This window comes from Pseudorca crassidens, chromosome 4 (assembly GCF_039906515.1).
Source record: "Pseudorca crassidens isolate mPseCra1 chromosome 4, mPseCra1.hap1, whole genome shotgun sequence".
NCBI lineage: Eukaryota > Metazoa > Chordata > Mammalia > Artiodactyla > Delphinidae > Pseudorca > Pseudorca crassidens.
This window is the reverse complement of record NC_090299.1, coordinates 63,484,638-63,502,415: the sequence shown is the minus strand read 5'-3', so window position 1 is coordinate 63,502,415 and position 17,778 is coordinate 63,484,638. Positions and strand designations below refer to the sequence as shown.

Sequence of the window (17,778 nt, the reverse complement as noted above, 5' to 3'; positions counted from 1 at the left end):
ACACGAAACAAAGTAATGTAAAATAAAATCACATGCAAAACAACCAAAAATTAAACCTTAGTGACAATAAGCTTAATAGAACATCTAAGGATAATTCTCAGGTTGGCTCTGTTCCTGAGGGATATCTGACCTCCAGTGGGGAAAGGGGTGGAGAGGAGGAAGGAGGGGAAGAAAAAGCAAGGCTCCCTTCAGATGCTAATGGTCATTTTTCAAAGAATAAAGCGGGGGAGGGAATCAACATTTACTAAGTACCCACCAGACCAAGAAGTGCCTAAGAAAGACGGTGTGCAAAAGCAGATCACACATTTTACTTCATTTAATTTTCCTCATAAGTAGAAGAATCCTCATTTTCCAGATAAGTAAACCAAGGCTCAGAGGGGTAAAGAATTTGTCTACAGGCACCCAGCTAAAAGGGGCTGAAGGGAATTTGAACCCAGGGCCCAATTCTAAAGATCACACTCTGCCCCGCTATACCATGGTGTCTTCACAACAAAGGTAAAGAATAAAACCTTTCCAAATATTATGCAAATTTTTTAGAAGATTTGCAAAACCATTTAAGCTAAGAAAGGGATGTCTGAAGAAAAGGAGTGAAAGACTTGGTCTTAAAAGAAACTATCAGTGCTTCCCAAATAAAAACAAATTATATGCTAGATAAGAAAACAACTGGATTTAGACTTGCCGTTCTCTCCAAGGACATAAAACCAAGCTCGATTATTCATTCCCACAGCCAGATGATAAAGCCCTACTGCTACAAAGTTGGGTTCCACATCCACAGAAACTGTGACTGGTAGCTCCTATAATAGAGAAAAATAACAGTAGTTAACCGTTGAAACTGTTTTGATTTTATTAATAAATAAAAGTAACAGCATTTTCATACTCCTTCAACAGGGTTGGCTATGGTGACTTCAAGGAGGGAGGTGAGATATGCAATCCTGGTGCTGCAGGCATCCCCGAGGACAGGGAGCTTGGTCAGGAAAACATGGAGCGATCCCCTCTGAGTAGACAGTGCCAGCAACTGACCATCATCTGTCCAGGACAAGGTGCCCAACCCTGAAATAATGGACATAATAAAGGATTATTCAAAAACAGAGATACTGTTGTAGGCAAACAAGCAACTCTCCTCACTTAAGCTGCCAGAAGCATAAAAATCTTCAAATTTTAAAAATAGTTTAGTCTTTATTTAGACTAGGACATTCATCATGGATTGGCTTATGGACATGAGCCCTGATTCATTCAACACTGGCTCAAAGGGAAGGTATGTAAGAATTTAGTTTTTGCAACTGGATTTGGGATAAAATGCACTAGAAATCTTTGAATCAAAGTGGACTTACATGCTTCTAGTCAAGGAGTATGACTCAACATAATTACTGAAATAAGGATGCTATCTTAGGGAACTCTAGTGAAAGGTGTTAATTTTATTCCTCCTATAATTAATGCAAACTATACAGTGACACATTACTCTCTGTAATCGAAATGATAAAATGTCATTCTACTACAGAAAAATCAGTACCTTTATTTTCATCATCCAGGTTGATTATAGCATACATGTCTTTTAATTCTGCCAAGTCATGGATTTTAATGCTGAAAAAAAAAAAAAAATGTCCTTTAAATATGACTGCTAAGTTAAATTGTTTTTCTTCACAAACAATTATAAGCTATGGAACAGGTCTGTGCTCTTCAAAAGAAGGAGGATCCACTGGGTTAAGGTAAGAAAATATTAAATTTTCTATATTTAATTATATTTTATCCTTTAAATTTTTGTTTGTTTGTTGAGTTGTGGGGTAGGGTTGTGCCCTAGTTCTCTAATCTACAGCTTCAGGAACAAGGAGGTCTAAGTTATCCTGAAGAAAAGTTTGAGTAGGAAAACATTCCCCTGAGCAGTATTGATTACTGCAAGCTGAAACAGGTTTCTCTTTGCAATGTGTCCTCCCCCCCGCCCCGCCCACCCCAAGAGTTCTTTCCTACAAAAAGAAATGACGTATAATAGAAAGAGCATTCAATTTGGAATCACAAGGCCTAGGTGGAAAGCTCTGAAAAATGCAGGCATAATGTTACTTCATGGGGTTATTGGGAAGAGTAAGTATGCTAATGAGAATGAAAGCTGTGTAGCAGGATGTTGGGACCCAACGGTTGCAACATTTCTTTCTTCCTGTCTCCCTTCCCCTCTCCTTCCTTCCTCCCTCCCACTGTTTCCCACTTATATATTTTTCCTTTCATTTAAAACATTAAATGTTTTCATTTAATTAAACTTTTAATTTTGATATAATTATAGGTCCACATGTGGTTCTAAGAAGTAACAGAGAGATTCTGTGTAACTTTTACCTTTTTCCCCAATGGTAACACCTTGAAAAACTATAGTATAATATCATAATCATGTTGACATTGATAAAACCCATGAATCTTATTCAGATGTCCCTGGTCTTACTTGTACTCTGTGTGTGTGTGTGTGTGTGTGTGTGTGTGTGTGTGTGTGTGTGTGTGTGTGTGTGTGTGTGTGTGTGTGTGTGTGTGTGTGTGTGTGTGTACACATATATCCACCCTTTTTTAGGTTCTTTTCCCATATAGGTCATTACAGAATATTGAGTCGAGTTCCCTGTGCTATACAGTAGGTCCTTATTAGTTATCTATTTTATATATAGTAGTATGTATATGTCAATCCCAGTCTCCCAATTTATCCCTTCCCTCCCTTCCCCCCTGGTAACCATAGGTTTGTTTTCTACATTTGCGACTATTTCTGTTTTGTAAATAAGTTTATTTGCACCATTTTTTTAGTTTCCACATATAAGCGATATCATATATTTGTCTTTCTCTGTCTGACTTATTCACTCAATATGACAATCTCTAGGTCCATCCATATTGCTGCAAATGGCATTATTTTGTTCTTTTTTTATGGCTGAGTAATATTCTATTGTATATACGTACCACATCTTCTTTATCCACTCCTCTGTCGATGGACATTTAGGTTGCTTCCATGTCTTGGCCATTGTAAATAATGCTGCAATGAACATTGGGGTGCACGTATCTTTTCGACCAACAGTGTAGGAGGGTTCCCTTTTCTCCACACCCTCTCCAACATTTATTGCTTGTAGATCTTTTTGATGATGGCCATTCTGACTGGTATGAGGTGATACCCCATTATAGTTTTGATTTGCATTTCTCTAATAATTAATGATGTTGAGCATCTTTTCATGTGCTTTTTGGCCATCTGTATGTCTTCTTTAGAGAAATGCTTATTTAGATCTTCTGCCCATTTTTTGATTGGGTTGTGTTCCCTATGTTCTAAGTTGTCAAATTTCTGAGTATAAAGTTGTTTGTAGTATTCCTTTCTCCTTTCAATGGTTTTCAGGTCTGTAGTGATACCTCTATTTCACTCCTGATATTGGTGATTTGTGTCTTCTATTTTTGTCATCCTTGCTAGAGATTTATCAATTTTTTTCAAAAATTCCAGCTTTCTAATTAATTTTTTCCTACTTTTTAATTTTCAATTTCTGCTCTTTATTACTTTCTTCCTTCTGTTCTGGGCCTATTTTGCTCTTCTTTTTCTAGTTTCTTGAGGTAGGAACTTAGCTAATTGATTTGAAATTTTTCTTTGCTGTGTATGAATTTATACTATAATTTTCTTCTCAGAAATGCTTTAGCTGACTCTCATATATTTTGATATGTTGCATTTCCATTTTCACTAAGTTCTATGTATTTTTTAATTTGCTTTGAGATTTACTCTTTGACCCAAGAGTTATTTGGAAGTAGGCTGTCTACTTTCCAAGCATTTAGAGAATTTCTTGTTGTCTTTCTGCTACTGATTTCAAGCATGATTACATGATGGTTAGAGAACACATTTTGTAATGATTTCAATTTCAATTTGCTGAGGTTTGTTTCATGGTCCAGGATATGGTCTACCTTGGTGAATGTTCCATGGGTGCTTGGAAAAAATGTGTATTCTGTTGTTGTTGGGTGGAGTGTTCTGTAGATGGCTGCTAGGTCTGGTTGGTTTACAACACAGTCCAAGTCTGTTGAGAGTTTAGCTAAGCTACACCATGATGTAGCTGCCTTGGCATCTACTTTGGCCACGTGGCTTGCAGGGACCTTAAACTAACACTAGTCCTTCCTGCACATGCATGCCCTACATAGCAGCCCACAGTCACAAGCAAATATAAGTTCCTTATGTGACTTCACCAACAGTCCTTGTGACCAACAGCCTCCCCTGCCTGGAGACCTACCCAGCTATTTACCATTACTGTTGCTTTTCTTTTATTCTTGATGTTCCAAATTTCCTTGTCATCTGTTTTCTTCTATCTGAAGAACTTCCTTCAGCAATTCTTTTAGAGGAGGTCCACGGGCAGTAAATTCTCTTCATTCTCCTTCATCTGAGGATGTCTTTATTTCATCTTCATTACTGATGGATATTTTTACTGGATATAGAGAGAGGTTTCGTTAACAATTCTTTTCTTTCAGCACTTTAAGAATGTTGTGAGTTTCCTTCTGGCCTCTATGGTTTATGGTGAGAAATCTGCTGTCATTCAAAATGTTCTCTGGCTGTTTTCAAAATCTTTTCTTTGCCTTTAGCTTTTAGCAGTTTGATTATGATGTGTCTGGGCCTAGATTTCTTTGGATTTACCCTTTTGGGGTTTGCTGAGCTTATATAATATATAGGTTTATGTCTTTTGCCAAATGTGAGAGTTTCTGGCCATTATTTCTGAGATTCTTAAGACAAAAGTGTTAGACTTTTGGTAGTTTCACAGGTCCCTGAGGCTCTGCTCATTTTTCTCTTTTCCAATCTTTTTTTCCTCTGGGTCTGAATGGATATTTCTATTGCTCTACCTTCAACTTCACCAACTCTTTTACTCTGTGATTTCCATGCTGGTATTACATACACTGCATTAATATTATTTTTTCAGTCCTAGAATTTCCATTTGGTTCTTTATAGGCTCTATTTCTTTCCTGAGACTGTTCCCATGTGTTTTGAGAATGCTAGCCCTTACTTCTTGGAGCATTTTTATAATAGCTGCTATGTGCATCATCTTGGCATTGGTGTCTTTTGATTGCCATTTCTCAAGTGAGTTGAAATTTTCCTGATTCTTCATATGTCAAGTAATTTGGGGTTATACTCTGGACATTTTGAATATTATGTTAGGAGACTCTGTCTTGTTTAAATCCCACAGAGAAGGTTAATTTTTTTTTTTCTTTTTTTAAGCAGGCAATCAGCCCAGTTGGGTTCAGGCCACACATTTTAACCAGCCTTCTGTGGGTTATGATTTCAATGTCAGTTCCACTTCCAAAGCCTTTGTAGTGGTACTCGGATATGTCCCTGTATGCCCTACTCTTTGGCCAGTATAGGTCATGGGCTATGATCTATCCCTTATTTCAGTTGTCAAAGTCTTTGGTATGTGTTTAGGATGTGATACACACACACAGCTCAGGGATGAACCTGGGAGTTCATAAATATCTTCACAGGTTGCTTTCCAGAGTTTCTCCTTCTCCAGGACCTCCCTGGTATATTCTGGTTCCCTAGGGCTCCCCTTTTTGGTCTTCCAGCAGGAAATCTGGGGCTCTAGTTGCTCTCCTCTGCCTTGTACCTCCTACAACTGTGCCTGCAGCCAAGTAGTGAGAGGACAGAGAGAAAAATAAATAACAAGGGTATGCCCCACCTTCTCGGGACCACAGCTCCTCCAATTGGAGAGGAAGGTTACCCTCCATCAGAGTTTTAGGTGCCTGTGGGTCCTTTCTGTCACTCCCATGGTGAGACTGCTTGGTGGCTGGGGCATGAGAGAACAAAGAAAGAAAAAAAAAAGAAAATTGGGGGATTTCCCCAACTTTCTCTGAGTGTTAGGAGTTCTCTTTCCTGCAACTTGAGCCAGAACTAAAGGGCTTCTCTCAGAGTTCTCTCTCTCTGCCCAGTGCTTACATCCAGGGTCCAGATTTCAGGCAGCCTTGAGTCCTGGCTGAGAGAGACCAGAAGACAAATGGGAGACTCACCGCTGGCTCAGTGATATTTCAGACGCCGGCCTTCTTCTCCAATCTGCCTGCTACTGTTTACTTTTCAGAGTCCTTAAATAGCTGTTCCATGGATTCTGTTCAGGTTTTATGGCTGTATTCGGTGAGAGTGACAGGGTGGAGTGTGCTTACTCCATGTTACCCAGAAGTGCCTATTTTATTTTTAAGATTGATTTTCAAGCATACTCCATTTTAGGTTCTGTATTTAGTACGCATTTAGTATTTTAGGTATTACCCCGAGTGTTAAAGGCAGAGGTAAAGGCATGTTAGGAATTTTCAATTGCAAACGTATTTTAACAGTGCAACTATGGTTGACAGATTCACATTAGTTAACAATGTCTTGTTGAATCTCTTCAATATTCCTTATATAAGCTTTCCTGGGAATATGTGAATATAACTTACCAGTTATCACCACATGTAGCAGCTTTGTTAAGGGTCTGTGATACTGCAATACTGGTTAGACTATCTTTATGGTCACGAGCCTGAAATATCTCTTGACCGATCTCTCGAATATGAGTGGAAATGACCACAAAAATTCCACGTGAAAAACCAATCAAGATGTAGCCATCACCATACCTATAGCAACGAAGGCAATAATACAGTAAAAAGGAAGATTATCATTTGCAATACAGTAAATAAGCAAATACCTTAAAACTAAGGAATTAGAGAATATAATTTATCAAGGGCCTATTTGTCAGATAATATGCTAGGTAGTTCCACATAATAAATCATAGACTATAATCCAGAAAATATTACATAGAGAAGTGAAAATGCTATAAAAATTACATATAATTAGTAAGGGAAAACACAGGGGTATCCTTCTGTAATGAGCTTTTGTACATACCAACTATAGCAGACAATGTTGCCATAGCGCTGCTGAAACTCCAGATCAATTGGGCTATCTGGTTCATTCAGATTAAAAAGAAACAAAGTTTTCTTGCCAACCACTACACTTATCTGCCAGAAAAGAAAAGAGATTATGAAATGAATTACTCAGCACTTCTTGAAAAGACTAATAAGCAAATCCAAAGAGCATAAACCTAATTTAGAAAAACAATGAGCCAAATTTAGCGTGTTAAATGTTATAATTAGTAAGGTAACAATGTGACTAACTCAAAACATTTGTAACATTTCACTAATATACAGTCTGGAAAGGATCCTTGGCTTCACATATATGCAATACACCCTTGGAAGTACACTAAAATAGCTCGATGGAATAACCTTTTACAATTCTCTGTACCTCTAATATGAGTCCTGTGCAGTACAGGAAGGTAGGTCTGACATAGTTCCATTGAAACTGAATTCATATCCAGAGTATAGACAGTCTTCTATCCTAAGGCCGTCTGATTTTGATTTGGGGCTATCTGGGATTACAGGTCCACACCTGTGTGGATAATCTAGCTCGGCTTTTTATACCATCACTCTTCCCATCACCAGCAGGGCACTGGTCAGTGTGCCTAGACTACTATCCCGCTGTTACAAGTTGGTACTTAACTATAATTCTCAGTTGAGGGTCTAACTGTGTTGGGGAGAGAAAAGAGTGCATTACTTATTTGGGCTCATTAAGGGTAATGGATATATATATGTAAAGAGAAACACTTTGATATATTTCCTTGATTCTAAGATGCTACCAGTTAGGAGTTATTATCATTTTAATAATAGCTTTTTGAGAAATAAAGGAACATTACTTCATTAAACATATTCTTGTTGATTGTGAAAATCATCTGGATTTCAGAATGTTAAAATGTGGCAGGGAAAACAATCTAAGGTATTAAAAAAATAAAACTGTAATTTCCAGAGCTCTGGTCCCCACATCTGATAGAGTGAAAATTAAAAAAAAAGATAGAGAAATCAATACTCTTGCTTTTCAAGGTGCCCCCACTGTTTTTGCTACCATAAGAACAAGAAGAGCAGCAAGTTAACAGGAAACTGTCCTCACTTGCTGTGATATTAGGTGGCAGCAGAAAAAACATTTAGGCCTGAGAAACTGGGGCCTGCATTGGTTTAATAAGTGAAGGACTATAATTTATTTATCACTATAGATTCTGAACCATACTAGAAAAGGAGACAGAATATCCTAAAAAATTACCAAAATAATTTGGGCCTGGATTTGATTTAGAACTCTTACCGTGCTTTCAGCAGTGGAGGTTCGGTCATCAGTCTTCATCATGGAAAACTGCATGTTGCCAGGCTCTGATCTCACTGGTGTCTGCAAGGGTGAAAATACTATCACTATGAATAAACCCCAAACTCAAATTCATTCTATTACTAAAACAGGTAACTTGCTTTCATTTCTGTTACAGGTTGGACTAACAACCTGAAAATCCTACTGCTACAAACTTCTAGAAATTGTGGATGAAACTGAACACATTAAATGGCTAAGATAAGCTTGAAAGAAGGTTAGGAGATTTCCAGGGACCATAAGCAAAGATCAAATTGAAAACCAAAGTGTGTGCAGAAACTGATGCTGCAGATATCCAGAGCAGCAGCTGGTAAAGGGAGACGATAAGAAAGCCCATTTGGCTCAAGCTGGGCTTTGGGTCAGAAAAAATTCTTTTAAAATCAAAGACTTTCCCTCCTATGCTCATTGTGGTCTAAGGTCCAAAGTTATACTTTGAGTGGTCTAGAAAGTCCCTGCAGTGTTTGGCCAAAACGAATCTAAATCCTCTTCAAAGGCTGCAAAAAACTTCCACAGTCAAGCCCTGCTGGAGATGAGCTCACAATTCAAAATGAGAAAACTCAGAAACAAACAATGGATCAAGAGGAAGAGTCACCAGATATAAAAAGAACAGAATTATCAGAAAGATATCATAAATACATTTAAAATGGCTAAAAACATAAAAGGACTCATAAATATAAGAAAAGACAACACTTTCTTTAAAAGTCCAGGCAGATTTTAAAAAGAGCTACAAAGTACTTTCTACAAATAAAAAGTAGAGCCATTAAAATAAAGACTCAATGGGATGGACAGAAGATTAGACAAATTTGAAGAAAGAATAAGTTAACTGATTTGAGGAAATTATCCTGAAGATTGCAAAGAGTGACAAAAAGAAACTATGAAAGAGAGATCAAGAGATATAAGAAGATCCAACATATGTCTAACAGTTGCTCTGGAAAGACAGAATAGAAAGGGTGAGAGGTGAATTTCAAAGAGATAATGACTAAGAACTTTCCAGGATTGATGAAAGATAGCAATCTTCAGATTCAGGAAGCAAGACAAGTCCTCAGCAGGATAAATAAAGATAAATCCACACAAGTTACAATGGAGTGCTCTGCAGAATAGCCAAGTCAAAGCAACGCAGAGAAAATACCAGACAAAACAATACTTATAACGTATGTTTTGTTTACTGCATCATAACTTAAGTAGTATGCCAAATTCTGGAAGCATACTTCTTGCAGATTAAAAATGGGAAATAGTTGTCTTGTATGTTTATAATGGCTCAGTGGTAGTGGCTTCCTTGGATGTTGTGTGTGGAAAAGTATTCTAAGGTCTTGATTCAGTGAAGGAAAAAAATGCCAATATCTACTGATGATGTGTGATATGGATACAAGAGGGGGGACCTGTAGCATTCTAATTCTAAAGGACTCCAACATAGATGGACCAAAATTACAAGGTTTCTAGAAACTATTTTTTACAGTAATGCTATATATATATATATATATATATATATATATATATATATATATATATATTTTAACATCTCTATTGTAATGTCATATTAACCTTCCTTAAGAACCACCATGCTATGGTCTGCTCAACATGATTGAGTTACTTCTATCTCACTTTCAAAGCTTTCCAGATACAAGAACCAACTTTCTTCTTCAGACTTATCTTCTATAAATTCTCAAAGTCCAAATCTTCAGTCAGTCCAGTCTGGAATAAGCCATGAACAAGGCTGTAATAAGTTTTTCCTCTTATCTTTGTTCTGTTCTGCTTGGAGTGAATGACAGCAACTGCTAAATGTCTTACAATACCCATTAAAACAAGTTTTAGCAGGGCACATGATCACCTAGGTAGACTAAATTTGCAGCTTCCCTGGCAGCAGCAAGGTGTGACCATATAACTAGGTTCTGGTCATATGATATGAATGGAAATTATGATTGCATCTTCCAGATTAGGTCGTTCACAAATTTCTTGCACTCCACTTCTCTTTTTTCCTTGCCTGGGGCTGAAATGAGGTGCTGGTATGCTTGCTTTAACCATGTACATGAGGGCAAAACACCCTAGAAAATGGCAGAACAATAAGATGGAAGGAAGGGAGGGGAAGGAAGGAAGGGGGAATTTATACAACCTTGAGAAGCAGAGATACATAGATGACATGCTTACCCCTCTGTTTTATGAGAAAAAAAAAGAGAAAAAACCACCCAAACTACCATATTCTTAGAGTCCTTGTAATTTTGGGTCTTGTTGTTACAATAGTTTAGCCTATACCCTGACTGATTTAGATCATCTTTTCCCTTACAGATTCACAATCCAACTTTCATTTATCTCCTCTATCTCACAAATGTTACAGGACTTGTAAGCTATATCACACAATTTGATAATCATATAAGATGATATATGTTTTATCATGATTAGTTTTCTCTTCTTGAGAGTAGGGGGCCTATGGTGGGCAGCCTCTAAGATGGTCTGGAATGATCCTCACCTCCTGGTGTTCATGCCTTTGTGTAATCCCCATCCCGGCCCCTCAGTGTAGGCTGGGCCTAGTGACTCACCTCTAGAGAACAGAATACAGCAAAAATAATTTTGAGATCAGGTTATTTATTAACGATTGCAGCTTAAGTCTTGAATGACTATTCTCACTCTCTTGCCAGCTGCTTTGTTGTGGTCCCCAGTCAGGCCTTCAGATAAGACTGCAGTTCAGACTGACAAAATGATTGCAGCCTCATGAGAGACCCTGAGGCAGAAGCACCCAGCTTAGCTGCAGCTGGATTTCTCATCCACAAAAACTGCAAAGCAATGTTTGTTATTTTAAACTGCTAAGTTTTGGGAGTAATTTATTATGCAGCAATAGATAGTTAATATAGGGCCATATTTCTTATTTCTTCTGTAGTCATATTTCATATTTCTTCTATAGTACATAGCACAGTGCCATGTAACTAGAAGGTATTCAAAGCACGTCAATATTGCTCTAGAAGTAATAAATCATAAGCCAAGTCATCCAAAGTGAAATTTTGCCACTGGTGAGCTTCTACAGCTATGGGTAATACAAATTCCCTTGAAAGGAGCCTCTGAAGATCTAATCAATCTTGGGAAATTTGAACATCAGTAAAATCTAATCCTAAAATTAAATTTAATTAGAATTAGTTTGGAAGCAATTTAACATATCAGCTAAAGGAGTGGGCTTTAGAATCAGGCAGTTGATTACATTACCTGACTCTGAGTCCAGTTGTTAACATTTACGCCGTAAAATACATATATAAAATAAGAGTTATTTCACAAATACAGTGTTTGACTATAACCACAGAGCCGATAATCCATGCTAATAACTAGCCAATGGGAAATGTACAAAGGAGGATATTTGGATAAAGTATTCATATTAAAGAAAAACGTCCTAATACATTAAGAAAATTGATGTTTAGAATGTGAAGTTATTGTTTACATATCTCACATAGAGATTTTTAAATTTTATAGATCTGTTTGATAGACAAACTTTGTTTTGGAAGAAAATTTGAATATAGCAGACCAAAGAGATGTTACTGTATTACCTGTCTTATTGTGTCACCTTCTTGATTACTAACTGTAATCATTTTATCTTCACCACCTAAAGCAAGCATGTTTTCTGCATTCCAACATCCACATGTGATTCTCTTAGTATGCTTTCCTGAAAAAGAGATGTACATATTGATTTCTCAAAAAAAATTTTAGATCTCCATGATGTTAATCTGAAAGTTTAGGTAATATACTATGGAAATTAAACAGACAAGAAATTTAAAATCTCATCAAAGCAGTTAGTGTCTAAGCAACCTTATTTAAAACAGTTTATTACCAAGTTGTAAATCAAGATAAAGGCATATGAGGGCAATCATGTTTTCCAATTTTTTATGTGCATATGAGCATAGGTCCTAACATAAAAAAGACATTCCACCCCTTGACAAGTTTGTTTACCATATAACCAAACTTATCACATTAATGTCTTAAGCACAAAATGTGCTTAAATCTCAAAGCACTGAAGCTATCTCTACTATATTCAGCTTCACAGTGTGGGAGACCCTTAGCATAAGCAGATTCAACATCACACTTCTGACTCTTCGTATATAACTAAAGGACATACAATGATTCATGATTAACACTGAGGTACAAATATGAATGCACCTTAGTGAGACTTGTGTTAAGAATTGACTCATTTAGGTGGCACAGTGGTTGAGAGTCCGCCTGCCGATGCAGGGGACACGGGTTCATGCCCTGGTCTGGGCAGATCCCACATGCTGCAGAGCGGCTGGGCCCATGAGCCGTGGCCGCTGAGCCTGTGCGTCCGGAGCCTGTGCTCCGCAACGGGAGAAGCCACAACAGTGAGAGGCCCACGTATCGCGAAAAAAAAAAAAAAAAGAATTGACTCATTTAGCTAGTGAGGGATATTAGATAGCCACTAAGTATCAGGACGTTTTTTTATTGAGCAATCTAGACAGTGCAAAAACCACATTTTGGAGTGGAAATTGCATGCTTGACACTGAGGGCATTTGTTGAAGGTCCTGGGATAGATAAATACTCAAGAGCCCCAAGGTTAATTAAGTATACAGATTCTGGAGGCAAACTGCCTATTTTGAATAAGTGGCTCCACCACTTACTGCAAAACCATGGGTAAGTGACTTAACCTTTCTATTCCTTAGTCACATCATCCAAAAATTGGGGATAATAGTAGGAGCTCTTTCATAGGGGTTGAGGATCAAACGAGTTAAAGCACTTAGAAGAGTGCCAGGCATATAGGAAATGCCATATAAATGTTAGCTATTTTAGCTGTTATTGAGACAGAGATCATGTTTATTGTATTCATGTACCCCGTACAGAACTTAATACAGTATGTATGCAGAAGGCAGGCTCTAAATAAATAGTTGTTAAGTGAGTAGACCCTGAGGCCAGAGTGTGCCAGAGTGTGTTAGAGGCTCAGGTAGGAGGAAAGTATAGCTGTGAAGTCCCGGAAGATGGGTAAGAGATGAAGTCAGAGAGTCGCCAAGGGCCAGGTCACAGAGGGCTTGGCTGGCCATAGTGAGGACTTTGACCCTGGGTGACATGGAGAGCCACTGGAGAGTTCCGAGCAGAAGGCTCACTGTGGCCTCTGGGCTGAGGATATTCTATAGCAGGGCAAGATCTGAAGCAGGGAGACCAGTTAAGATATTCCAGAAATTCAGTTCAAAGATGTCTGAGCCCCACACCATGGTGGCAGCAGTAGAGGTGATGAGAACAGTCTTGATTCTGGAGATATTTGGAGATAGATCCTACTAGATTTTCTGACAAATTAGGTATGGAACGTAGGAGAAAGATAAGGGTCAAGGATGATGGTAAGGTTAGGCTTAAATATCTAAAAGGATGAAATGCCATCAATGAGAGGGAAAACTATTGGTTTTGGTGGTATTAAATTTGAAGTGTTTACTAGAAATCTCATTGGAGATGTTGAGTAAGCAGCTGGATGTATGAGTCTAGAGTTTGGAAGAGATAAATGTGGGACTATAGAGGTAGTATTTCAAATCAGAAGACCAGAGCACAAAAGTGAAGGGAACATTCAGAGAAGAGATTGGGATATAGGAGATTTTGCTGATCATAGATTAAGTGGCTTAAGTAGTACACTGGAACTGAGTGTCGGAAGTAATGGGTGTTAGAAGGGAAAAAAGGAGTACATAAAGAGAGGTGGAAAGATGCCAAAGACAAACTTCTTTCTATACTCAAGAAAGGGAGAAGAAAATCTCTCCTTTTCTTCTAGTGCTCAGAATTCAGGTTAACCTTAACCTCACTGATAACAGTTAACATGTTTTGTGTGCTTACTTAACATTGCTCTGGGCACTTTACACATATTGACTCATTTAATTAGTATTAACTTACAGCTACCATACTATGGCCACTGAAATGTAAATCATGTTACTGGGAGACTGGCAATATTAGGTACACTGTGAACACTGAAATTCATGCATGTTAGAAGCATGCAAAGTGAGAACTGCCTATATCTAGTCTAGTTCAAGGAAATAAATCAGAGCATGACAAAACAAGGTAACAGACATTAGCTACTGTAAAAACCATGCATTCGTGCAGCTGCTATTGGAAGTGAAATGCCTTGGTTTTAGGAAAGTAAATTATTTCAAAGGAAAAAAAGCAGAGCCACAAATCACAACTAACTCTGAAAGAGGCAGCTAAAGGACCTAAAATATATAATTAGCCTGAATCTTTTCCATTTTACACAGTGAATTAAATTAGCTGAGATTAGAATCAATATTCATATTAAATACAAAGATCACATAAAATCATGTATATATGACAGTTACTGACACAAAATAATCATACTTTGACAAATTATTTTCTTATACCTCAAGTGTCAAAATTTCTAGGGCTTATAAGTTAACTGGTAGAATATACCTGTAAATGAAGTGGGATATAGAAAATGCCTATTTAAGTCAAACAAATTAATTTATATGGTGAAAGCAGAGTTTTGTAACTCAAAAGTTTTTAGTTTAATTTTTCAGATGGATCAATGACATAACTGTTTAGCTAGAGCACTAAAAATATTCCTATGAAAGATATACATATATGTGAAAATAATTTGAAATGAACAAGTGTCCTTAATTGAAAGGCACTTTCTCAAGTATTCTGTGGGCACTATTATCTCCAGGATTTGATTCTTTCATTAGTGGTAAGTTATACTGGCCACCTGTATGTAATTAAGCCCACTGTTTCACCATTCACCAGCATGATGTTACAATAATTGAAAAGAATCCATACTGTTTCCTCCTGGGGAGTCCCAGGGCAGATGCTAGGCGACCAGAGGCTGGGGGAATCAGAGACTGAACCAAGAAGGTCAAAGGATTAAACACGCGTATCATCCAGTCATATACCCTGAGGGAAATATAACTCGAAGTTAACTCCTAGATTAAATTGGTGTTTGGAGAGAGTGAGGGGTCAGAATTAGGAATCTGGATACTCTGTCCAAGAAGCCACCAAATGTTTTAGCCCATCTACTAATGTGTTGATATGCATCTGAGCTATTCCATGCCAGAGGCACAATTTGGGTGAGAAAGGGACAGATAGAAGCCATGCTATTAATGTACTGGTGTCCAAAGGCACAGGCTCACCCTAGGGCAACCTGTTACATAGCCTGGGAAATTCTTAGTAGGTAGTGAAGATGGATCTTCTAGTTTAGATAGATGTATGGCTTGACCAGGGAAGTCTTCATTTTAAACTACAAAATTTCTCTTGCAATATCAGGGAAATCTGAGGTGGTAAAATTTCCATTTATGTAAAGCATCTCAAATATTTAGCAGTGTTTCCAGCTACAACCTACCAAGGACAGGAATCTTTCGAGACGTCTGACGATTATAAATAAGCAAATTTCCTTTAACAGTTCCAACAGCCAGGAAACTTCCAAATTTTGACCAAAGAAGGAAAGACAATTGATCCCTGTAACATTAAGATACAAATTACTAAACAATTCACAATTATAACCCCCTAAGTAGTCCTTTTAAAAAGTACTTCATGAATAGTTTTAACATCTACGTAGAAGCTGAAGTACAAAATTACAACTTAATGCTTTAGGACTACGAAGAAGTGCTAAAGACATTCTGAGACACTATAAAATGATCTTAGGTGAGTGAGACTTAAAATACAAATGTATGATGAATATAGGCTTCAATTCAGTCATGATGGAATCTCAAATTTCATCAGATGACTCATGATGAGATACTTATTAATTTGTCTACTAATGATAGTTGTAACTCTGTGGTAAAAATCTTCATGGATGATAACATCTTATGCTTTAAAAAAAAGTAGGGTCCAACTATACGATATACTAAATTGGAAAAATCATTGGGAATTCATGAAAAAGGACATACATTTTCCAGCTCTGCTAAGAGTAGCTCAGAAGGAGGTAGAAGGCACGTTTGCCTACCACCAGTTCTTACTGTGCATTCTAGGATCCATAGGTTGAACTTTTATACAATCCTCTACTAAAGGGAATCAAGACTCCTTGGAGAGTAGCTCATTTATATATTGAGGAAAGAAATCACAATGGATCTAGAAAAGTGGTTATGAAAATACAATCCCAGGACCAGCATCATCACCTGGGAACTTCAGAAATGCTAGTTCCCAGATCCCACCCCTGTCCTACTGCATGAGAAACTGGGGGTGGTGCGCAGCTGTCTGTGTTCTCATAAGCTCTCCAGGTGATTCTGATGCAGCTAAACTTTGACAGTCACTGATAGATCAAGCTACTGTTTTCAGAAAGCAACACAGCTCTCAAGAATGTTGAGGGCAGTAATAAAAGGACAAAAGAGTCAGCTTAAAGGGGACTCCTCTGGCTAAATTAGAGGAATTTGAGCATTAAAAATTACATATTTAATTGAAACAAGTTGAGTTTGTGAAAGGCCATAAAACCTAATGATACTTGGAAGACAAAAATTCACTTAAAGCATAGGAAAAGTTAGTTGTAATAATAAGTGAATGTAATAAAATGTTTAGCTAAAAATTAATTTTAACAAGAAATATTAATATACTGGGCTGCTAGCTTTCTTCAATTGAGCATATATTTACAATTATTGAATATATTAAGTATACAGTATATTTTATAAAAGATATTAAGTACATACTTTATAAAAGATAAATATGCATTTGTCTCTCAGTTTAAGTAGGTACAGCAGCCCTGAGAATATGCCTCTCAGATCTCCAACTATAGAAAGTATAACCGACCAAGGCCCCCAGCTGCTAGGCATTGGAATCCATCACCTCAACGTGCTGGGACCACACCTTCCCATGGGCTGCTCCCAGACAATGATTGCGCATGGCAAGGGTCCGGTTGAGGCCCATTCCTGGGAGGCACAGGACTCCTTTGATGGTAACCTTGGCTCAGACTGGGCCTAGCTGAACTTTTTAGAACTGTGCTGCGGTCCCAGATGTTTCTACCCCCCCTTTCTTTCTTCCCTCTCTCCTTTACAAGGGTCTGACGGCTCTTCTAACTTCTTCTCCCTCTCTGTTCCCTCACAGATATTTCCTGTGATAAACACCTTACACATTTAATCCCATTTTGGAGTCTGCTGCTCAGAAAACATGAATTTAAAAAATTGGAGTGAGCTAAATAGTACCAGAGAAAAGAGGAACTATATGACAAGAACAAGGTCTGATTAGCAACTGCGGTCACATATAGTAAGTAGTGTAACAATATTAGTCCAGTCAATAGTTGATCAGTACTAACAGTCACAGAACAACCAACTAGAAAGAGGGTTAAATAGTGTATTCCAAGAAGATCAAGTAATCAAATGCCATCAAAAGAAGAGTTAACTGAATGGGCTTTATCTTCCTCTCTTAGGAGATAAGACGTCTAGAAGGTCCTACAAAGTACAGTAAGATCCCAAGGCATACATGTTTCCAATTATGCTAACCGATGAGGCCAACATATAATAATGACACATATTTCTGGCCAAGAAAAATGTAATGAATATATTATTTTAGGAAAATGCACCTGGCTACAAAAAAAGGCAACCTATGTGAAAGGCATAGGTTTGTAAAATTCTGGCTGATATGACAGTTGAAGGTCAATTAGAAAAGAAGCTGAGTAGGGTGACTAGTACTCAGGTGTGAATGGCCTTGGG

The 17,778-nt window shown here is 37.7% G+C and overlaps 1 protein-coding gene across 5 annotated transcripts in view; it reads right to left on the bottom strand.

The window, feature by feature from the left end:
• The window catches only part of WDR19 (WD repeat domain 19), an 83,883-nt gene that overhangs the window by 57,818 nt on the left and 8,287 nt on the right, over positions 1 to 17,778 (bottom strand). For 3 of the 5 annotated variants that reach the window (XR_010942958.1, XM_067735758.1, XM_067735761.1), the window contains exons 5-12: positions 15,480 to 15,595; positions 11,701 to 11,816; positions 8,120 to 8,200; positions 6,836 to 6,948; positions 6,394 to 6,567; positions 1,511 to 1,581; positions 878 to 1,050; positions 680 to 794 (exon numbers count right to left, since the gene is read on the bottom strand). Coding sequence is in view for 4 of the 5 variants with exons in the window: in XM_067735758.1 (XP_067591859.1) it covers positions 680 to 794; positions 878 to 1,050; positions 1,511 to 1,581; positions 6,394 to 6,567; positions 6,836 to 6,948; positions 8,120 to 8,200; positions 11,701 to 11,816; positions 15,480 to 15,595 (959 nt within the window). In the remaining variant the exon portion in view is untranslated. Of the gene's footprint in view, positions 1 to 679; positions 795 to 877; positions 1,051 to 1,510; positions 1,582 to 6,393; positions 6,568 to 6,835; positions 6,949 to 8,119; positions 8,201 to 10,637; positions 10,710 to 11,700; positions 11,817 to 15,479; positions 15,596 to 17,778 lie in introns of those variants that run through there. The other 2 variants (XM_067735760.1, XM_067735759.1) reach the window with 2 other exon arrangements.